The sequence below is a fragment of the Theropithecus gelada genome, chromosome 1, assembly GCF_003255815.1.
Source record: "Theropithecus gelada isolate Dixy chromosome 1, Tgel_1.0, whole genome shotgun sequence".
Taxonomy (NCBI): domain Eukaryota; kingdom Metazoa; phylum Chordata; class Mammalia; order Primates; family Cercopithecidae; genus Theropithecus; species Theropithecus gelada.
In genome coordinates, this window is record NC_037668.1 from 137,392,320 (window position 1) to 137,415,111 (window position 22,792).

General features: G+C 60.4%; 2 protein-coding genes across 17 annotated transcripts; both read right to left on the bottom strand.

The window, feature by feature from the left end:
* Positions 1 to 1,673: 1,673 nt before the first annotated feature.
* GJC2 (gap junction protein gamma 2) lies at positions 1,674 to 11,688 on the bottom strand. The gene is made up of 2 exons (XM_025377982.1): positions 11,395 to 11,688; positions 1,674 to 3,782 (listed from the first exon to the last, which is right to left on the bottom strand). Exon 2 carries the CDS (start codon positions 3,761 to 3,763, stop codon positions 2,438 to 2,440), a length of 1,326 nt encoding a protein of 441 aa, XP_025233767.1. The 5' UTR covers positions 3,764 to 3,782; positions 11,395 to 11,688; the 3' UTR covers positions 1,674 to 2,437.
* Positions 9,620 to 21,142, bottom strand: GUK1 (guanylate kinase 1). 16 transcript variants are annotated; one of them, XR_003118466.1, is made up of 9 exons: positions 20,430 to 20,565; positions 15,800 to 15,913; positions 15,355 to 15,396; positions 14,492 to 14,588; positions 13,886 to 14,024; positions 13,731 to 13,815; positions 12,975 to 13,060; positions 12,554 to 12,766; positions 9,620 to 9,632 (listed from the first exon to the last, which is right to left on the bottom strand). XR_003118466.1 is itself a non-coding variant. In XM_025378034.1 (9 exons), the coding sequence occupies exons 3-9, from the start codon at positions 15,909 to 15,911 to the stop codon at positions 12,734 to 12,736; spliced, it is 594 nt and encodes a 197-aa protein (XP_025233819.1). In that variant the 5' UTR covers positions 15,912 to 15,913; positions 19,501 to 19,665; positions 20,430 to 20,565; the 3' UTR covers positions 12,479 to 12,733. The 16 variants fall into 16 exon arrangements, 15 of the variants coding, with proteins under 15 accessions (XP_025233819.1, XP_025233826.1, XP_025233810.1 ...); XM_025378034.1 differs by lacking the exon at positions 9,620 to 9,632 and adding an exon at positions 19,501 to 19,665 and having other exon boundaries at positions 12,479 to 12,766; XM_025378041.1 differs by lacking the exons at positions 9,620 to 9,632; positions 20,430 to 20,565 and adding an exon at positions 20,634 to 21,142 and having other exon boundaries at positions 12,479 to 12,766.
* Between the last annotated feature and the right edge of the window lie 1,650 nt (positions 21,143 to 22,792).

Genomic DNA, 22,792 nt, shown 5'->3' on the forward strand with positions numbered 1-22,792 from the left:
AACAGGCACACTCTCCAGGTTAGAGATCATTTCCAGCTTCCCTCAAAGCTGAGGTGCCCTTTGAACAGCTCTGGCTGAGGGATGTGTACTAGCCAGGGTTCTCCAAAGAAACAAAACCACAGGAAATATAGACATAGATACTATATACTATTTTTATATCTATATTTAGATATATAGCCAAAGACTAAAGTTTCCCAAAGAAGAAGCAGTTCTGCCTCCAGTCCACCTGTGATGGCTAATTTTATTTACTTTGAGACAGGGTCTTGCTGTGTTGCCCAGGCTGGAGTGCAGTGGTGCAATCACAGCTCACTGCAACCTCTACCTCCCTAGCTCAAGTGATCCTCCCACCCCAGCCTCCTGAGTAGCTGGGATCACAGGTGCACACCACCACGCCCAGCTGCTTTTTAATTTTTTGTAGACATGGGGACTGTGTTGCTTAGGCTGGTTTTGAACTCCTGGGCTCAAGTGATGCTCCCACCTCAGCCTCCCAAGGTGCCGGGATTACAGATGTGAGACAGTTCCTGGCCTGTGATGGTTCATTTTATGTGTCTATTTGACTGGGCCACAGGGTTCCCAGATATGGGGTCACACATTATTCTAGGTATGTCTGTTTGGGCATTTCCAGATGACACTAAGATTTGAATAGATGGGCTGAGGAAAGCAGATTGGCCTCCCAATGTGGGTGGCCTCATCTGATCAGGCAAAGGCCTGAACAGAACGAAAGGTGGAGGAAGGGTGAGCCATGCACAGTTGCCCAGCATGGCTGGACACCACGGCCCCCCACCACAGGGACCTGGCCTCCCCCGTGACAGCACCACCAGCAGCACAGCCCCAAACCCTTCCTGTCTTGGAGAGGCTCCTGGTGTGTCCTCACTGGAGTGGACACCTGTTGGGGATGGTGTTTGCTTTTCTTCCCTGAGGCTACACTTTCAGCATTGCTGTCCGTGGCTCCATGAGTCGGGGCTCACCTGGGGCCAGAGGTCCGCCAGGCAAGCCCCAGAAAGGAGAGGGACGCAGTTTGCAGTTGGCATCTGCCTGGGGTCGGGCTTAGGTGAGACTCAGGGCTCAGCCCGGGCTTGAGTCTTGGCTGGGGGACAACACGGAGAGAGGGCTATGCAGCCCAGGAGGGGCAGCCGGCCAGGCTGCACCAGGCCTAAGGGAGGCTGGGGGATAGCCAGTCACCTGGAGTGTGCTCCAGGGGCTAATGAGCCCCCTGGCCCCTCGCCAAAGCCACCCCTGCAGGCTCTGGCCGATGTCCTGGTCATGACGGGGCCTGAGACAGCCACCCTCCATCCACTGAGCTGCAGCCCAACCTGAGGCTCTGAGTGTGTTCTTTCTTTCTCACCATCAGTGCACTCCACCCAGTCCCACCCACCCCTGCCCCCGGCACGCTGCCTGGCACCGAGCAGGCCCCGAGTGTTGTCTGACAAGCTACAGGGGCTCGCCTGTGACCATACTCCCCTGCCTGTCCCTAGGGAGGGGTCTCTTCTCCCAGCCAGCCTGGAGCTAAGCCATGTCTCCCCATGTGGTAGCCATGCACACACACCCATGCATACACACATAAACATACACCCAGACATGCACACAATGCACATACGTGTGCATGCGGTCACACACATAGCCACACGTACACATGCATACACATGCACATGCATACACATGCACACACAATGTTATAAACAAGTTAGTTTTATTTTACTCCCTTTCTTCTTGAGGCTGGGTCTGAATTAGGGAGGAGGGCAGACAGGCCACAGACAGGAACCCCAGAGCCCCATTCCCATAGCATGGAGCCCCCAGGCCCTGACCACCACCCGTTGGGTCCAAGATGCAGGGCATGGTCAACATCTTTGCAGAACTTCAAGTCTCCCAGAGGAAGGGAAGGCTGGCATCGCAGAAGCTCAAAGAGGGTGTGGTCCTGTCCACCCCTGGCTCCCAGCTCCCAGTCTGTCTCAGTTTGGGGCTGGGAGGGGGAGGGCTGAAGGAGCCCCGTTCCTTGTTCAACAGAGCCCTCCCTGTTGCAGGGAATGGGGATACACACCCCCACACTCCCACCAACTGATGCCCATACCAGGCACCCTAGGGCCTCCATGGCTTGCTGCAGGGAAGCTCAAAGGGAAGAGCTGGCATCCCAGAGGATGTATTCCAGCTCAGGACAGGGGTGGAATCAATGCCCCAGCCCCCCTGGGGTTCAGACCACAGCAGAGGGCCCTTCCTGGCTCCTAGACCCTCTCTCCAACCCACCTTGGCCCCAGTAGTGAGCAAGCCAGAGCACTCCTCTGCCGCTTTCAGCCCCTTCCCTGAGCAGCCTGGCTGCCCCTCTGGGCAGAGTCTGCCTGAGACCTCCGGCTAAGGAGAAGGCTGAGGAGAAGGGGTCGCAGATTTCCACCGGAGCCCCCCAACCCTCCTCCTCCCTGGCCCAGCTCGCAAGCCAGCGCCCTCAGATCCACACGGTGGTCTTCCCGTCCCTGCTGCTGGCACTGCCCTTCTCGGAGCCAGCCCTGGGCTTGGCTCCTGGCCGCTCGTGAGTGCCAGGCCGGCCCTGCTCCCCGACGGTGCCCGCAGAGGTAGCACTGCCCGTCCCGGACGTGGGGGCGCCTGCCCTGAGAGGCCCCCGGGAGGCCGCAGGGAGGCCGACACACGGCGAACTGTCCCGGTCGCGGTCCCCAGCTGCTGCCCCGTCGCGCAGCGCCTGCAGGGCCAGGTTTGCCAGGTTCTGGTCGTGCGCCCGAGCGCGCTCGGTCGCCCGCACTACCAGGCTGTAGTCGGGCGGGCAGGCCAAGCCAGCGGCAGCGGCAGGGAAGGCGCAGGGCGGGGGCCGCGGCGCGGGGGCGGGGGCGGGGGCGGAGGCCGGGGGGCCGCGACGGCCGCGCACAGCGTCCTGCGCGCTGCCCAAGCCCAGGTGGGCCATCTCGCAGAGGTTGAGGAGTAGGCACAGGCAGCTGACCACGTACATAACCAGAAGGAAGACCGTCTTCTCAGTAGGGCGCGACACGAAGCAGTCCACCACATGCGGGCAGGGCTGGCGGCTGCAAGGAAAGAACGGCCGCACCTCAAAGCCGTACAGCAGGTACTGGCCCACCAGGAAGGCCACCTCGAAAGCTGCCCTGGCCACCAGCTGGGCCACGTACACGCGCATCAGGCCCTCCCGCTGGATGCGCCTCCGCCCATCGTGTTGCCCGGCCGTGCCCGGGGTCCCCGTCGCCTTGCCGTCAGCGCCGGCCCCCTTAGTGCACGCCTCCTCCGCACCTGCTTCCTCCGCTTCCTCGCCGGCGCCTTCGGCTGCTCCAGTCTCCTCCTCCTCCTCCTCCTCTCCCAGACCCAGCATGGGCTCCTCCTCGCCCAGGTCGGCGGGCTCAGGCCAGCCGGCGTGCGGGGGCGGCAGGTGCGCTCGGGGCGCGCGGCGGGGCCCCGGGCGGCGGCGGAGGGCGCGGCGCCGCTCCTGCTCAGACGCACGGGCCAGGCGGTGCACGGCGTAGCCCAGGTACATGACCGAGGGCGTGGAGATGACCACGATCTGGAAGACCCAGAAGCGCACGTGCGACAGGGGCGCGAAGGCGTCGTAGCAGACGTTGTCGCAGCCTGGCTGCCGCGTGTTGCAGGTGAACTTGGCCTGCTCGTCCGAGTAGATGGCCTCGCCGCCCACAGCCGTCAGCACTATGCGGAAGACCACCAGCACCGTGAGCCACACCTTACCCACGAAGGTGGAGTGGTTGTGGATCTCCTCCAGCAGCCGCGTCAAGAAGCTCCAGCTCATGTTGGTCATAGGGGCGGGCGGGCGGGTCCTGTGGGGCGGAGTGGGGGTCAGCCAGGGGCCCGCACTTAGGAGCCCGCGGAGCTCAGAGCTCAGAGCTGGGGCTCCAGGTTTGCCTTGCGGCTGGCCCCTCTGCTTACACAGCCGATGACGTGGAGCTTGCCACCTTAAACGGAAGTGGAAGCCCCCACCTGATCCGCCCCTGCTTGTGCAGATGCAGGGCCCCAGCTGGGTGAGCTGCCTTCAGGAGGCAGATGGGGACACTGAGGCAAGCACTACTCAAATGTGGGGACTGGTGGTCTCAGTGTCCGCTGCACCCATGACCACCAGCCCAGCCCCAGCCGCATCCAGGTTGTTGGAGAGGGTCCCACAGAGTTTCAGCATCCGAAGGGTCTCCCCAGCCTGCCTAGCTACTCAATCCCTCCTGGCCCCTCCAGCTCCCTAGACCCCAAGACCCTGCAGCCCCATCAGCCTTCAGTCCTTCACAGCCCCCCGTGCCTGCCCCACCATCAGATCCCAGACCCCAAAGTGCCACCAGTCCACAATCCCCATAGCCCCTCGGCCGCCAGAGGCCCTGCTCAGCCTCCCTCCACACCCAGGACAGGGGTCGTCAGGGTCCCTCCGCCTCCGCAAAATCCTCCATCCTCCCTCCAGCCCCCGGCTGGTCCCGCTGCCCTTTTCAGGTGCCCAGGGTTCCAGGGCTCCGCCCGCCCAATCTAGGTTCCTGGTCCTCCATGATCTCAACCCAGACCGTCCCCAGCTGGGGTCAGGATGAAGCCAGGCGTCCGTCCAGGAGGGACGGTGTCCAGCGAGGTTATAGACCCAGTAATGCAAAGCCACACTCAGCACCTGCGACCCTCAGAGACAGCTATGCCACAGGCCAGCCAAGCCCAAGGTGGGCAAGTGCCCCCAGGAGAGGGCTGTGCAGCAGGGACTGTGTTCCAAGGAGGGAGAGCTCCTACAGCTCCCCTGCCCACCCTCTCCTGGTGGTTTCCCTGGGGCCAGTACCTGCTCCTGGGTCGCTGGGGCAGGAGACCCCTTAGCTCCCTCTGCCTCTGGCCCTCTCCCTGTACCTGGCCTGGGAGGCAGCGGTGGCAGGTGTGGGACCAGCAGCAGTCGCTGGTGAGGCTCCCGGCCTCTTTATGCAGCTGAGGCCTCCCCACCCGGGGCAGGAAGAGGGGGCAGTCAGGGTTCCTGGGGAAGTGGCCCTGCTTCCTCACATCTGTGCAGTACCCCTCAGAGCCACACATTCACATGTGCACACACACTACATATCCACAGACACATGTACACATGCACACACGTGCATATGCATGAACATGCACAATGCATATGCAGATACACATGCACACACACATGCATACACGTACACATGCACAGATACACATGCAAACAGGGTCAATGCAAACACAGATGTGTATGTGCAAACTATCACCAGTGTACATCCACAGACATGCCTGTTTGCACTCACATGCAGACACACATGCATGAAAAAACAGTGCCACATACACACTTGTGCATATGCACACACATGCAGACATATGTATGCACAACCACATACACATATATGCACACACATGCAAACAGACCCGTGCACTCACACACACATGTGATCAGGCACACGCATATGCACAGGCTGGCACACTCCAGCCCTGGGGCCACCTCCCCTATCCCCCTGGCTCTGGTAGGCAGGGCCCCCCTCCCTCCCCGCCTGACCCATCACAGCAGGCTGAGGCCCACTGATTCCAGCCCGACAGGAACCTGAGACAGAGCAGGCTCAAAGGAGAGATGGGGCAGGAGGCCTTCGGTGCCAGGGCCGGCCTGCCCAGCTGTGTGGGGGCAATATTGAACAAATAGCTCTCTGGGGGCAGCCTGCAGTGATGGCGCCTGCCATTGCCCATGGTGTGAGCACTCTCATTGTGGCTGACTGCCGAGTGGCTTCCTTGATTCAGCTGAGGAAATGGCGCCATCAGCTAGCTCTGGTGACCACCGTGGCTCGGCCCTGGGCTGATGTGCCCTGGTGTCTGAGAGCTGGCGCTTCGCTCTGGAGTGCTGTGTCACTTGCACCCACATAGTGGTCCTGGGAATAGCCTGGAAGAACCCAGGTCCTGGTCTGAGGGCCACACCTATGGGGACTCCCAGATCCACACCTCCAGCCCGTAATTCTCTCCGGGGCCTGCTTCTACCCCCAACATGGGCACTCAGATGCCCAGCAGGCACAGCCAGTGCCAGAGGGCCACACCCAAATGCCACTCTGCCCTGCAGAGCATCTTCTCCACCCCAGCCAATCCTGAGCCTGGCTCCCCCGGCCCCGCCTGCAGGGCCTCAGGCACTTCACTCCTTGCCTGCAAGCCTGGGGAGCATTAGGACACCCACCCAGCAGGCCTCCTGCCCCGTCCCTGACTCCTAACCAGAGCAAATGCCGTGGCCTCGCCTGCCCCAGTGCCAGGTCCCCTGCCCCCACTCCACACCTGGCTCCAGATATCCCCTCGTGTGCTCTGCCCACGGCTCCCACACTGGCTGGAGCCCACTCCCACCAGGAGCCTTTGCTGCCTGGCCCCGCCACACACACATGCACAGGCGCACACACACAGGTTCAGCCCTTCCCTGAGGCTGTCGCTGTGTCACGGCCTTCCACACTGCTGGTGACTATTCCATGTGATCACAGCTGGAGACCGCAAGGTGTCTCACAGAGACGTGGGCAGTTTTATAGAAAATATAGATGTGTGAATGCACCTGGGTTCAGACACACACCTTTGCTCTGGTGCCTGCAAAGGCCTCAATGCAAAAACACCCTAGGAGCAAGAACCTACCTGGGGCCCAGGCCTTGGTTCCTACCTCCACTCCCAATCACAGGAATCAGGAACCCCTAGTGGGGGACTGGCAGACCCTAGGGCTGGGGCTGCGAAAGTACAGGGGAGCCTGGAGTAAACTGTAGTGTCAAGAGAGGAAGTCAGTGCAAGCAGCACCTGCATGTACAGCGCCCAGTGCCTGAGACTGGATCCCTCTAAGCAGTGAAAGAAATCAAGTAGTCTTGTGTTACAGATTACAGACTGACATAGATTAGAAGCCAAGGTACCTGACTGAATGTATAACCAAATGGGGGACAGGAGACAGCTCCCCTGTGCACAGTCAATCCAAAGCAGCCATGTGGACACCCTGTACTGGAGGGGAGCGTGACCCCCAGCCCTACCTGTGGGCTGCACCTGGTAACCTGGCTTCAGAGGGTGTGGGAGGGAAAGGGGGAGAACGCCTCTGCAGCACGAATCCTACACCAACCCTGGCCAGGCAGCCAAGGTGCCATCACAAGCATCGTGGATGGTGTGGATGCTTCACAGCATCTCATGGGAAGGTTACATCAACTCCACGGTCTTCCTCTCAAAATCCATCCCCCTGAGGACTCATAAGGAAACATGAGGCTGAAAGGGATCCCACCCAAGGGGCATCCTACAGAACATCTGGCCAGTGTTCATCCAGACAGTAAGGACATCCCATACAAGGAGACCCAGGAGGCTGCTGCAACCAAGAGGAGCCCAGGAAGACACGGTGACTGATGCCATGTGGGATCCATGGTGGGGCAGAAAAGGACCCTGAGGGGAGAGGCAAGGACATCTGCATACAGCAAGGACCTCAGTTAACCCCAGCTCATTGATACTGGTCCATTCATTATGAGGAGCATGTCACGCTAATGCAAGACGTCAGCAACGGGGAAACTGGGTGTGGGGTCTATAAGAAGTCTGCACTATCCTCACAACATTTCTGCAAATCTTTTTTTTTTTTTGAGATGGAGTCTCGCTCTGTCTCCCAGGCTGGAGTGCAGTGGCATGATCTCAGCTCACTGCAAGCTCCGCCTCCCAGGTTCACGCCATTCTCCTGCCTCAGCCTCCCAAGTAGCTGGGACTATAGGCGCCCACCACCACACCCAGCTAATTTTTTGAAGTTTTTTAGTAGAGACAGGGTTTCACCGTGTTAGCCAGGATGGTCTCGATCTCCTGACCTCGTGATCCGCCCGCCTCGGCCTTCCAAAGCTCTGGGATTAGAGGCGTGAGCCACCACGCCCAGCCATTTCTGTAAATCTTACTGAGCTCAAGCAATTCTCCCACCTTGGCCTCCTGAGTAGCTGGGACTACAGGCACATGCCACCATGCTGGCAATTTTTATTTATTTATTTTAAGAAATGTGCTCTTAATACAAAAATTAGCCAGGCATGGTGGTGCACTTGTAGTTCCAGCTACTCGGGAAGCTTAGGTGGGAGAATCGCTTGAACCCAGGAAGGGAAGATAGCAGTGACCCGAGATCACACCACTGCACTCGAGCCTGGGTGACAGAGCGAGACCCTATCTCCTTTTTTTTTTTTTTTTGATAGTAGCCCCCTACCCTGATGCCCAGAGCCCAGCTCTGTGGTGGCAGCTCCCGTACCTGTCCTCCATGTCCCTGCCTGAGCCCCCAGCTGCCTGTCCTGGACAGCCCAGGCCCTGGGATAGTGCTGCAGAATGAGGTTGTCAGCAGGGGTTTGGTGGAGGCCCTCAGGAGGAGAGGGGAGGGGTGCTGGCCTCCAGGGAGCCAGGCCCGCGATTTGTAGACTATGTGCACACAAGTCCAAGAGATCTCACCCCAAAGCTACACCTCCAGGGTGCCCAGAATGAGGATTGGTGGGGAGGGGCTTCAGCTTGGTCAAAGAGCTGGAAGCACCCTTGGGCTTCAAAGTCTGGGAGGAGGGAGCTGCTGGGGTTAGTAATGTATGTCAGGGAGAGGTAGGGGGGTGGGGTGGCCACAGGAGGCCAGCAGCCAGGACGCTGCCTGGCCCAGGTCTCGGAGTAGTAAGGCAGGGTCAGCCCCAGGGAAGGCTGTGGGAAGTAGAGGAGGATGTGGGCATTGGTGGAGGGCCGGGAGCTCACAGGGTTCTCATACTGGGGACCAGGGTCTCACGGGGGCTTGCTATTAGGCCAGGGTGTAAAAGGGGGCCTCACAGTGGGGACGGTCTCACCCTGGTGCCATCAGGGACTCACAGGAAGGGCTTCAAAGGGTGTGCGGCAAGAGCCAAGGGGCTCACCACGGGGGCTCACAGTGGGGGCCACCTCTGGGAAGGGTTTCAGGGCAAGCAGGCCCAAGCCGAGGCCACCTGTCTGCAAACCTGGCTGGGCCAGCTCTGACCGGTGTCCTGGTGTCCTGGCACCTCAGGACACCAGTCAGAGCTGGACCTCCTCCCCCATCAACCTCCTGCTCATCCTGGGTCTGAATGAGGGTCCTGGGACACAGTGGAACAAGCCCCGCACTGCCAGGTCTGTAGCACAGGGTCAGGGGCCCAGGTATTTCATTCCATCTGCAGACCCTCCCAGGGCAGGCCACGAAGCACGGGTGTTTTCTGCAGTTTAGGGCAGCCACCAGACAGGTACCCACGCACACAGTTCACCAGGTGGGACCCTGGGGCAGGCTCCTCCCCTCCCTGAAAATGATGGGACCCCAGCGCATGGCAGGCACTGTGCTGTCACTTGTCCACTCAGTCCAAAGCAGATTCCCAGTCCCACTTCCCTGGGGCTCCTGCAGGCACAGTCCCCTCCTACCCCTGCACTCCACTGCGGGGCCCTGTGTGGGGACGGTCCTCACTCAGGGGGGGTACAGCGCTCACCCACCCTCAGGCCTCAATTTCTCCTCACCCCCAACAGGCCGTAGCCCCCTACCCTGATGCCCAGAGCTCAGCTCTGTGGTGGCAGCTCCCGTACCTGTCCTCCATGTCCCTGCCTGAGCCCCCAGCTGCCTGTCCTGGACAGCCCAGGCCCTGGGATGGTCAGCCCCAAGTGCACCCTCAGTCATGCTCCTCTGGATGCCCTGGTCCAGAGGGAGGTGCAGAGCTCGGCCCCCCAGGACCCAAGCCCCAAGCCTGGAACCCTCCTTCCACACCCACTCTGCCCCAGCAGCTCCGTGGCCGGCCTCGCTGTCCTGCCTGTGCAGCTTGTAGGCCCACTGGCTGTGGGCACCAGCCATCCTCATGCATCCTTCACATGTACACACAGTGCACGCTCCTCCCTCCAACCCTCCACACATAAGCAGTGCACACTCCCACATGTACACTGCTGCCCGAGCTCAACATAGAGCTGGGCTCACACACTCACTCTCACACATAGCCATGAACCCTCCCTATTCAGACTCAGCCTCACCACACGCCTCCTTCAGGGAGTTTCCCCCAGGCCCAGGAATGCAAGGTGCCCCCACCAAGACCCCAAGTGCCTGCCCACATCATGGCTCCCCTCACATGGCCTGCCACAGCTCCTAAACTGACCAGATCCCCAGGAGCCCAAGAGCACGGGTATGGTGCTCAGGAATGCCAGGGGAGTGAGGGAACACTGAGGAACATGGTGTAGGGGTATGAGTCTGTGGGGTCCCCAGCCCCTGCCAGGGCCGTGCACAGGTGCAGCTGGTGAGGCAACATCCAGGCTGGTGCCTCCTCCCCCATGGAGCCCTCTTCCCCCTCGGGTTGTTGGCAATTGACACTGTCAATGTGTGGGCCCTCCTGCAGCCCGTTCTCAAGTCCCCTCCCTCGGGGTCCCAAGCAGGTACAGAGCTGTCAGGCCCAGAAGTGAGGGGCTGTTCCTCCCCTGGAGGTGGACCAAGGGGTCAAGTTAGGCCTGGGTCAGGCTGGGAGTGTGTCATCACTGCAGTTTGGACAGCTCCCCCCGGCCAGCCTCCTGGGCTGTTGCAGGCCTGGAGCTGACCACACATCCTCCAGAAATGGAGCCCTGGGGGGTATGCATGGTGGGAGTGAGGGGGTGATGCTTACCCCAGCCTCCTAAGCCTGTCCCTGCTCTCCACCTGCTCCCCTCAGGGTCCACGAACCCGTCTCTTCCCTCCTGAATGCCCAGCAGCCAGGAATCCTGGGCTCACTGCCATCCAGCTCCGGGATGGGGGCCCCCATGCCTGGGCTGTGGCCTCCCTGTGCATCAGCCCTGGGGTGCTCCACCCTCCCCGCGGGATACGGGCCTCCCACTCCTCAGCCATGCTGCCCCTTCCTTGCACTGAGGGCCTGCTCCAGCACCCCAGGGGGGGCCTCCACCCAGTTAATCACAGCACTGACGAGCACTGGGGATGGCTCCTTGACCACAGGGTCTGCTGCGCTTCAGGCCTAGGCTGGGCCCCAGTGCAAGCTTATTGGCTTGTGGTCTTCTATGAAGGAGACTGAGCAGGGCCCCAGGTCTGTCTGTGCAAGGGGCAGGCCAGCCCCCTCATGTCCAGGTGGCCGCTGAGGGTAGGAGAGTGGGCCTGGACACAATGCAGCTGGCTGGTGTTTCAGAGGCCAGCCCTACCGCTGCCTGAGGGGCCCCAGCTGCTGGGGGAAGTACTGAAGGCAGCCCCCTCCCACTTGCCAGCTGTCCCAGAGCAGACCCCGCAAGTTGGTGCCCATCCTGCGGTGAAGGCAGCTGGGCCTGAAGGACACAGACACGGAGCCGGGGGACACCCCACCATCTGCGTGGAGCAGCGGAGCCCAGGAGAGGGTGGCAGGCGCAAGGAGTGCACCCTCCTGGGGCTGGTCCTCAGGAAGCCCTCCCTCCTTCGGGGACTCAAGGTCAGGAGCACAGGGTGAGGCTGTCTCCTGGGGCAACAGCCCCCAGCCCCATGAGGTACATACATGGACCCCAGCACCCTACCTTTTCCAGGCCAGAAAATTCCAGTCTCCCTCAGACCCCTTCCACCTGCTTGGATGCTGGTCCTCCCCGAGGGTGTGTGGCCGAGCCAGGGCCACCTCTCGCCACCAAGCACAATGGGGGCTGGAGGAGGGGCCCTCAAGGGCCCCATTGTTCCCCCCTCAGCCTCAGGGTCTGAATCCCTGATTGTCCTGCGGGGCAGGGCAGCGGGCAGGGCTTTCCAGGCCCAAGCAGGTCAGAGGCCAGCCCCAGCCTCCGAAGCTCAGTCCACCTGTCCTGGAGCAAGCCTCTGGGGGCTGCCCGGGCCCTTCCCTGCCCTCCTCTCCCCTCCCCTCCCCTGCCCAGCCGCCTGGGCGGCTCTGGACTGTATCCTCCGGAGGCCCCAGTCTGGGCTCTGGGCGGGGACTCTGCTCCCCGCCCCCATTTCCGGCCGGGCGCCCTGCCTGCCTCCCTCTCTCCCACCCATCTGTCTGCACCCCACCCCAGAAGCACCTCACCTAGGATCAGAACAGGGCTGGGGCTGACCCTAGGGGTGGCCGGCAGCACCACCCTGTGCCGCCTTAGACAGGCAGGCTGGGGGAGCACAGGGGAAGGAGGGAGGTGGCCTGACCACAGGCTCCCCACACACAACACACAGCCCCTAGGGCCGCGAGGGGAGGGGCATCTCCCTCAAGGAATCCCCTATGCCTTGAGGTCTAGAACCTCCAGCTGTCAGAGCTCAGAGGCCTCTCCTGGAAGCTCTGGCCCATGCCAGATCCACAGGAGCTCGGGCACCAAGAGGCACCCCTCAGGGCCCACCCCTGCAGCCTCAGGCTGCCCGGTGCAGCCGCTGCCTGCTCTCCACTTGCTGGCCCACCAGGCGGGTTGGGACCAGCCCTGCCACCTTCCCTGGCTGCCAGTCAAGCATGATGCTGCCTTGGGGTGGCAGCCAGGAGCCGACAGGCAGCAGATGCCTAGGCAAAGGCCACCTGGTGGTCCTCCTTGGGGCTGGTGGTTAGGGTGGGCTGCTGGAGCTCCGGGCCTGATCAGGATGGGGCCCGATCAGGATGGGGCTCCACCAACCTCGGGGCCACGTTCCACTCATTTATGGACTTTCTAATCCAACAGTTATTTTATTAGGATATCAGCCCCGGGTCCAGCATGAGAGATAGGAACAGGGGACAGCCCGGTGGGGCTGGGTCGGGGGTCACCCCAGGATGTTCCAACCACAGGGGCAGCATCCCCTCCACTCCATGTGCTGGCCAAGGGCACAGAGCTGCCGTTATCACCTGCCAAGGAGGTGGCTCAGTGCTGCTGCCCTGGTCCTGTATGGGCCTGGGGTGCCGAGAACAGAGAGCAAGCCTCAGGCGCCAGTCCTTTGAGCTTTCTTGATTTCCTGCCAGTGAGAAAGAAAGAGAGTTGGGAGGGCTGGTATCCAGGAAGGGCTGGGCTTCCTGCTCTCCCTCCACAGTGGACCTTGGTGTCTCATGCCAGTGCTTGGGTAGGACTGTCCCATCTGACCTCAGTGGCCTCCTGGACAACAAAGGCCTGGCCCCAAGGCCTCCCCTTGGGCCTTGCCCAGGTAGGCACAAGGACGGGCCCACCTCAGAGAGCGCCTCCTTCAGCTCCGCGTAGGCCTGGTCCAGACTGTCGTTGATGATGACCACATCAAAAAGACCGGGCTCCTTGCCTGTGGGTGGGGCCTGGGGTCAGGGCACAGTGAGCCCATGCAGCCCCACCCCAAGTCCCACATGACCCCCAGAACAGCCCACTGGCTTGCGGCTGTCCTCGCTGTGGCTGTGTGACAGCTTTCCAGCCCAGCTGGGCCTGTGCAGGGTAGGGAAGGGCCGCCCCCTGGGACTCAGTCCTCAGGTACCCCTCCTGCTCTCTCTGGAGCCCCAAACCTTGGGTCTGGACACCAGCAACCATCAGGACTCTGGTTAGGGGTTGCAGTGTCCTCTACACACACAGCAGAACATTAAATGCCCTCTTCCTGTGGGCTGCAGTCAGACCCAGAGGGGAAGCGACAGCTGTAAGAGGATGTACATGACACCCCCGGGGCTAGAAGGTAGGGGACATCTCATGGGACCCTGGGTGATGGGGGGTCTGGGGGCCCTCACGGAGACTCTAGGTAACAGAAGGAAATCTGAGAACCCTCAATGAGACCCTTGGTGACTGGGGTGAGTTCTGGGGACACTCACGGGGACTCTAGGTGTTGGGAGGTAGCTGGGAGGTCTGAGGACCCTCACAGGGACTCCGGATGTCAGAAGGTCTGGGGACCCACAGGGTCCCTGGTGCCAAAGGTCTCAGAACCCCGACTCCCCTCCTGGCATGCCCTGGTAGTCCCACGGCACACTCACTGCTCTCCATGTCGGCCCGGGCAGCAGCCAGCCGCTTCGCCAGGCTCTCCTCCGTTTCAGTGTTGCGCTGCCGCAGCCGCTGCTCCTAAAAAGGGGGTGGCAGTCAGAGCCTGGCATGCCCTGACCCCCAGCCCCCAACCCTGCCCAGCACACACCAGCACATGCAGTGAGGGCGGCTGCACAGAGATGTAGATGGGCCGCAGATCGGTGGCCTTGATGTTCCGCACACCCTGCAGGTCCACGTCCAGCACGCAGATGCGGTTCATGGCCTGCACGGCCTGCACCGCCGCCTTGCTGGAGGCAGGTGCCAGGTCAGGAGGGGTGCCAAGGCTCTCCGAGGCCTACAAGAGCTTCAGGGACACCCAGGTCCTCCCAGGCCCAGCATTCTCCTCCCACAGCTAAGCCTAGACCTGGCATGAACCCAGCACCCCACAGCACCTCAAACCTGCTACCCCCACACCCTGCCCCACCAACAGGGAACACAGACCACCCACTCTCCAAGGTGCCTGTAATAAGCACGAGGTGTCCTGTGTACCCTTCACCCTGCCAGGACAACGCATGGTGGCAGGACTGGGCCCAGTAGTCTCGTGAAAGAGCCACCACAGGGCCACAGACCTGGGAGCCTGGCCCTGGGCCACGACCTGGCCACATTCATAACCATGGGGCGGGTGGTGTGGATGGCGGGCAGGCAGCAGGCACTACCTGAACCCCTGCCGCCCACAGCAATCCCGGGAGCCCACCCGCACCCACGCGTGGCCCACCTCGTGCCATACAGGTTCCCTGAGAACTCGGCATGCTCAATGAAGTCACCGGCTGCTATGTCACGCTGCATCACCTCCCTGGTTACAAAGTAGTAATCTGGGGAAGAGGAGGGGCAGTCCAGAGGGCAGACTGGACCTGCACCAGGGCTTCCAGGGCCAGCCGCCCCCAACCCAGGCATGCTTGCAGGCCCCTCCTACGCCCACGACTGCTTCGGTCAGATCCTTGCCGGGCAGGAGACGTCTGAGGACCCCTCAAGTGCTGCCAAGTGCTTGAGCCAGACACCATTTCTCACACTGTCCTCACTGATGGAGATACGAGACTGGGTTCCAGCGGGGGAGTTGGGAGTTGGTGGTGGGGGGAGTGGGGACTGGAGATCAACAGGTGCTGGGGGAAGGTGGTGGGGGAACTGGTGACCATCAGGTTACAGAGGGGATGATGTGGTGGGGTGACTGGAGACCACTGGGTTGCACATTACGGGGCAGGGGTGCTGTTGGGAAGGGGGTCCCTTGTCTTGAATCAGGCAGGCAGAGTAGCCCTTTTTGCCAGGACCCCAGAAGACAGCTCAAAAGTGCTGATAAGCCCAGGACAGGGCTGGGGACAGCAGCACTGTGGCCGCCTCCAGGGTGGGAGGAAGACAGCCCCAGGCCTTGGCTGGCCTCTCACACTGTACCCAAGGAAGGCGACACCGCACTGTGACACTGACACCCTGATTTAGCTCACTGGCTCTTGGAGGCAAGGACCCATCTCACAGATGAGGGATCAACGGGGGCAGGAGATGGGCAGCACAGCCAACACAGCTGTAGGGCCCAGTAGCCCTGCTCACACTGGGGGTGCTCCAGCCACAGGGCCCCACCCCACTCACCTTTGCCATTCTCCTCGCCAGGCCTCGGGTTCCTTGTGGTATCTAGCAGAGAGACCTGTCACCCATCAGGGACTGCTCAGAGCGCACTGCCCCACCCAGCGTTCCCCTTGCGGTCCCGACAGCACTTGAGCCCCAGGATGCAGGCAGCCAGTGGAGCACACAGCTGGGAAGGCGCAGGAGTCTACAAGGCGAGGGTTCTCCCAGAAAGAGACACTGCAGCCCAGTTATCAGCACTCAACAGACCCAGGGAAGGGAGACACAGGCACGCAGGACAGCAGGAGTGCAATAACCTCAGGTTCTGTGTGGTAGGAAGTGGGCAAGAGTGCGGACAGTCTGCAGGGTAAGTGTGCCTGTTGGGTTCAGGCTCCTGGCCTGCTCACAGGCTGCTGGGACTACTCAGCAGCCTTGAGGTCTACGCATCCCGCCGCAAGAGCCCTGGACTCACGGGACACGCTGAAGCCAAAGATGCCGCTGTGCTCCTGGAGCAGCCTCTTCAGCAGGGTGCTCTTCCCAGCTCCCGAAGGCCCGCTCAGCACCACAGGCCTGGGGCCCGACATGCCTGGGGGTGAGAGGAGAGGCTGTGGATAGCAGTGTGGCCTCTGGCCCCCACCTGCTGAGCTGCCTCTGCCTTCATGGCAGGAAAGGGCTGACCCAGGGATGGAGACATTGGCCTGAGAGTCTCCTGAGAGCCTGGGTATTCTTCCCCCTGAGCTCTGTCACATTGGAAGGCCCGGCATGCACAGAGTGGCCCTCAGACCAGGATCTGGGCACACGGGAGACGAATGGAAGGCCAGCTTTACTGGGTTCTCAGCAGGGGAGCCCCCCACTGAAATCCACCACCACTGAACCCACTGACCCTGTCAGCCTCCCCAGGGGTCCCTGGTAAGCGATGCTGTCTACTCTGATCACACCCTACCCGGGCGCTACCGTCCCCACCTGGTGGAGTCACCTCCAAGCCCTCTGGGAGCCTGCCCTGAGACCCCCACCCCACCCAGGAGCCCAGCCATTTGCTCCCATGCATGATGCTGAGTGCTGGGCTGCTAGGTCTGGAATGGAAATGTCCCTGTCCCACCTCTGTCCTCTGGCATCATACCCTCCAGATATGGCCTTGTCAAGATCTGCTGAATCTATGCCCATTCCAGGAACTTCTCATCGGACTTGGGACTCCTATCTGTGATGCTGGTAATGCCAGGAGGGGGTTGGAGGTCTCCCTCCCAGCCTCCAAGGGGACGGCAAACAGGATCCTAGCTTGGACACTTGTGGCAGGTGAGGGCCCGGGAGCTGGCCTTTGCTTGGTGGGAATCCTCCCCAGGAACAGCGCCTACCTGTTTGCTGGGGTGCAGCCTCTGTGGCCAGCCTGGGGCGGGTCTGTCTGCTGGACTGAGAGCTGAGGGTGCTGAGTCCCTAATCCCCACCACGCCTGCTTCTGGCCCCACCCTTCTAAGCCAGGAATAAATCCCCAGGGGGCCTGGCCTTCGGCCCTTGCAGGGAAGCAGCCCTGTCCACCTGCTCTGCGGCTGTGCAGGAAGGAAAAGACGGCTCCAGCTCCTGTCCCAAGACCTGCACCTGCCCTGACCTCCCAGCCCACGTGAGCTGCACACAGGGCCAGGGCAGCGTCTTCGAGTTGGGGTGGAGAGCAGAGCTGAGGAGTGGTGCCATGCACTGCAGCTGTGTTCAGGGACCGGGGCAGAGGGAAGTGGACAGACCCCTGGTGACGCGCAAACCTTGGACACAACTCAGGCAAGGCGTGGATGGCCTCCTCCTGTTTGGGGTACAGCCGCCTGTGGGCAGACGAGCAGACAGCGGGAAGGACCTGAGGATGCCCTCCTAATCCCCAATTTAGGCCACCGAGGTAATCTCACAAATGCACCACAGCTGCAACTCCATCATGCACAGGGACACCCACCACACACATGCCACTCCCAAGCACAAAGGTATGCAGGATGTGTGCACAAACCTACCACAAACACACACACATGCATGCACACACAGCACACACATGCACACAAATGCACACACACCACACATGTGTACCCACACAGGCACACATGCACACGCATACATGTCATTGATTGACCCCAGACCCCCAGTTAAAAAGACTCAGGAGGAAGGGAACTGCAGGGCACCCACCCAGAAGTCCATGTGCTCTCCGTAAGGGATAGACTCCTCCCTCCTTACTGCCTCTTCTGGGCTTTTTGTCACAAGCACATGTCGTTTTCATCTCAGCATGCCCTCCATGCCCTCCTGGCTCTCCCACCCACAGAACTTGCTCCTGCGCTTAGCTCAGGCCTCTCCAGCCCTGCCACCTCCCCTATGTGCCAGCCAACCATCAGCACGCACCACAGTGGCCAGGGTTCTTCATCCATTCAGCTTCTCCCAGACAGTGAGCCCTGCAACCCCCACAGCCTGGTTCCCATAATACACTAGCTAGGAGCCCCCCAGAGTCTCCCACAATCAATGAGCCATGCCACTTGCATGAATTTCTGGAGCCCCTGCTTCTCGCCAGGGTGGAAGGGGTGCAGTTCTCAGGACACATCCAGCAATAGCTACACACCTACTTGAAGCATCACGATCACAGAAATTAAGACTTGATGATCTTATGGTGACTTTTCCAATACGAAGGAGAAAAAGTTAAGCTAGATCATGCGCTTCAAAGAACCCGATATGGGAGCACTACTCAGACGGGCTGGACCCCATGTGAGCTTCTGCCCTGTTGCTCCAGAGCTGGCCCTTCTTAAGGTCACTCCACCCTGCCAACCCACAGCCAGCATGGCACTGGTGGGCCCAACAGGGCTACCCCGAGGCTGGTCCTGCCCTGTTTCCCCCAGCCCCTGGCTCCAAGCTTTTCGGGTCTGAACCTAGACGGTACGTGACTACAATTTACATGGAAGGAAACACAGCAGTGACCTCCACTGACCAGGCCTCCCCTCCTTCCTCCTGAGGGAGCACTAAGCTACCAAGGTGAGGCTGGACCCACAGGCAGAAGATACCAGTTCGCCCAGCTGCTGCCAGGCAGGGGTCCAGGCTCCAGCCTCGCCAAGGGCATTGTCTGCGCAGCTGTGCCCACTCTCACCCAGCACAGGGCACGAGGCACACACGGTACACCAATTGCCAAGAACTCTGGGCGGGCCAACATTCTGCTCTTCCTGGGTCCCGAGTTCGGCTCTGCCCAAGCGTGAGGGCACAATGAGCAGACTATTGGGGGCCCTGGCCAGCCAGAGAGTGCAGAGGGCAGACAGTGAGTGGATGCGGGCCTTGCAGAAGCACAGCCACACCACCACTGGAGACAAGGTGGGGGCACAGGATGCCTGCCTGCCTGCCTGGGGAGAGACCAGTGGCAGAGTGGACACCAAAGCCACCTTTCATGGAGCACAACCAAGGGAGAAAATTGTGGCCCAGGCCTCATGGCTCCTACAATCTTGGGGTGGAAATCACAGAACCTGACTTTGCCCTGACCAGAATACACATGCCAAAGGTGTCTTCCTGTGGGCAGAGAGAAGCATTCCAGCAAACAACATTCTATGTTCTCCACTCTCATCAACCCACAGTCGCAAACCCCAGTCAGCTGCCTGGCAAGAAACCACACAACCCACAACTGTAAGGACCTGCCAGGCACGTGGTCTCCACAGGAGCTCCGAGATGGAAGGTCTCCTGGGAGCCGCCGGCGCACATCCACGTTCCGGAATGATCTCTGCCAGAACGCTCCCTGGACTGGGCTCCCATGCTGCCCCAGCAGCCGCTTTCCTGGAAAGGCACTTCCTGCTCTGGCGGCAGAATCTCCTCCTTCCGGCTTCCAACCATCCTAAGGACTGAACAGAGTCACCACCTTGCCCTCTGCCCACTGTTCCAGGAAATGCTAATAGAGGGCTCGACCTTCTGAGAACCGAGAGAAGTCAGCCCCTGCCTGGCCTCTCGTAAGACACAATACACTAGACGTGGGCCTGGGCTCTGGGCTGGGTCGGCTGGATGAAGGGGAGGTTGGTGGTCCAGGCGGCTGCTCTTGGATGCAGGGTCTCTGGGCACACATCCGGGTAGCACACGTCCTAGCCTTCAGCAACCTCATTTTAAATGGGACCACACCAGGAGCAGCCAGGGCGCTTTCGTTTTCACTTTCTTTCCCCCAGGGGGACAGGAACATTCCTTTACCTCCTGGGGAAACCGGGCCCTTCCAGAGCCACAGACGCGTGAAAACCCCAGCCCTTCACGATGCTGCGCGGCTATGTTTGGGTCTGTCCATCAGGGAGAAAGAAAAACAGGCCGAGTCTTGCACAGGGTCCTCGACAGCAACCCCGGGCAAAGGGCAGAGCAAGCCTGAGACAGGAAGGGGCCATGAGCTCAGGGAAGCAGAGCAGGACCCAGCCCGGGGTACCAGGACTGGCCTCTTTCAAGCAGAGGCGAAACCGAGGCCCACAACATGCAGGGTCAAAATCAACTTTAAGGCACCTGCTTCCCACCCCAGTCCTTACTGGGGCATACTTCTACGGCGACGCTCAAGAATGGCAGCTGGGCAACTTCAAGAACCTCAGCCCAGACTCTGGCCTTGGGAGAATCCAAACCCCAAATGCCACATTCATGCGTCGGGAGAAAGGTCTGCAGTTTCCCCAAGTCCCTATCTCTGCGCCGTGCCGCGGGGCAGGCAGAATCCTGGGAGCCCCGGAATAGCCAGCTCCATCCGCCCAGGACCCCCGGGTTTGCAGAGTAAGGTGGGAACCAGAGCGCACACCGCGCCGGGCCAGCGATAGGGACTCCCGGCTGCTGTCTTTGGCGGCGTGCCCAGCTGTCGGGAAGACACCGAGCGCTCCTACGCGCCAGAGGAGCAGCTCGACGCTGCGAGAACTGCCGGTCCGCTCAGCTCCTGAGGAGCGCCCCGCCCTCCGGGACAAGGACTCCCCCACGTTGCCCGCCCGTCCGCCCTCCAGAGCTCCCCAGTTCTCAGGGTCCACAGTTGAACGTGTCACAGGGTGTCCCGGCTAGAAGCAGATCCGGAGAAGGCGTGGACTGGGCGACCGCAAAGCGCAGGGGCCGCTGCCGCCTCGGCCGCGAGTCACCCTCGCGACTGTGCTCGTCGTACTCACCATCCGGTGGGGCCCGGCCCAGGGCGGCCGCAGCCAGCCCGGCCAGCGGGCGCCGCAGCATCTGGGACCACCTCCTCCGCCCACTGAACCTACGTCACAGCCCCGCACCGGCCCACCTCTGCACGCGCGAGAGACTGACGTCATGAGGCGCCTGCCCCGCCCATGTCTGACTCGTTTCTCCCCGCCTCTTAGGGAAGTACTTACCTCAGTGCCGCGCTGGCCCCGCCTCCACTTGCGCCGGCCTGTCGCCACCGCAGGGGCGTTCACCACACCGCCCTCCCAGCCCGCCTCCTCCCGCTTACGTCACAGCGCGGCGCCGGCCCGCCTCCTCACAGCGCCAACTAACGCCACGACCCGCCGGCCCCGCCCACGGTGTACTTGTCCCTCCCTGTCCTTCGGAGAAGTACCTCAGTGCAGCGCAGGCCGGGCTTTCATCTGCTACGTCACAGCGCTGCGCCAGCCCGCCTCCTCCCCCTTATGTCACAGCGCCGTTTTCGTCCTCCATCGACACTGCAGGGGCCTAACCAACGACTCCGCCAACCCGTTCCAAGCCGGCCACTCTTCAAAAACCATTAATTGGGAAATGTGGCCGGGCGCGTGGCTTACCTCTGTGATCCGAGCTCTTTGGGAGGCCGAGGCGGGAGGATCGCGTGAGGCCAGAAGTTGGAGACCAGCCTGAGGATCATAGGGAAACCCCTTCTGTATAAAAAATTTAAAAAGATTTTTTGTGCCTGTAGCCCTTGCTACTCGGGAGGCTGACGTGGAACAGTCGCTTGGGCCTGGGAAGTCGAGGCTGCAGTGAGCGGTGTTCGTGTCACTGCACTCCAGTCTGTGTGACAGATCGAGACCTTATTTTTTTCTTTTTTGAAACGGAGTTTCGGTTTTGTCACCCAGGCTGGAGTTCAATGGCGCCATCTCGGCTCACTGCAACCTCCGCCACCTAGATTCAAGCGATTCTCCTGCCTCAGCCTCCCGAGTAGCTGGGATTACAGGCGGCCGCCACCAGGCCCGGCTAATTTTTGTGTTTTTAGTAGAGACGGGGTTTCACCATGTTGGCCAGGCTGGTCTTGAACTCAACCTCAGGTGATCCACCAACCCTGACCTCCCAAAGTGCTGGGATTACAAGCGTTAGCCACCTCACCTGGCCATGAGACTCTATTTCTAAAAATTATTTTAAAGTTTATTTATTTTTTGTTTTTTTGCTTTTTTGAGACGGAGTCTCGCTCTGTCTCCCAGGCTGGAGTGCAGTGGCCGGATCTCAGCTCACTGCAAGCTCTGCCTCCCGGGTTTACGCTATTCTCCTGCCTCAGCCTCTCGAGTAGCTGGGACTACAGGTGCCCGTCACCTCGCCCGGCTAGTTTTTTCTATTTTTTTAGTAGAAACGGGGTTTCACCATGTTAGCCAGGATGGTCTCGATCTCCTGACCTCGTGATCGGCCCGTCTTGGCCTCCCAAAGTGCTGGGATTACAGGCTTGAGCCACAGCGCCCGGCCTATTTTAAATTTTTAAAAAAGTGTTATTGAAGGCCGGGTGCGGTGGCTCACACCTGTAATGCCAGCACTTTGGGAGTCCGAGGCAGGCAGGTCACCTAAGGCCAGGAGTTTGGGACCAGCCTGGCCAACATGGTGAAACTCTGTGTGTACTAAAAATACAAGATCAGCTAGGTGTGGTGGTGTGCCCCTGTAATTCCAGCTACTGGGGAGGCTAAGGCAGGAAGATCACTTGAACCTGGGAGGCGGAGGTTGCAGTGAGCCGAAATGGAGCCATGGCACTGCAGCCTAGATGACAGAGTGAGACTCCGTCTCAAAAAGAAAAAAAAAAAAAAATTGAATGTGAACTGCAGGAGGGCAAGAAAAAAAGTAAAACTTTAAAAAATACAACTTTAAAAAAATATGTTGGGGCCAGGCTCTTGTACCATGGCTCATGCCTGCAGTCCCAGCACTCTTGGAGGCCAAGGCAGATGGATCACTTGCCCAGGAGTTGGAGACCAGCCTGGGCAACATGGCAAAGCCTCGTCTCTATTTTTTAAAATACTACTAATAAAACAGTTTGTTGGACAAGGGATTGCAACCTGGCATATATGTGCTATGTCGGACCATGGGTGCTGCATTGGGGGAGGTGGGCAAGGAGAAGCTTTTTAGGCAAAAAAGGGAAAGTTCACTGTCAGAGGCAAAATTATGTCATATGTGTTCATTGATTTCGTTGGCTTTTATTCGTGATTCATGAATTGAGGCAGCCTTCATTCTACAAAATAGAATAAAAGCCCTTGCCTGAATTAACCAGGCGTGGTGGCGGGCGCCTGTATTCCCAGCTGCTCGGGAGGCTGAGGCAGGCAAATGGTGTGAACCCGGGAGGTGGAACTTG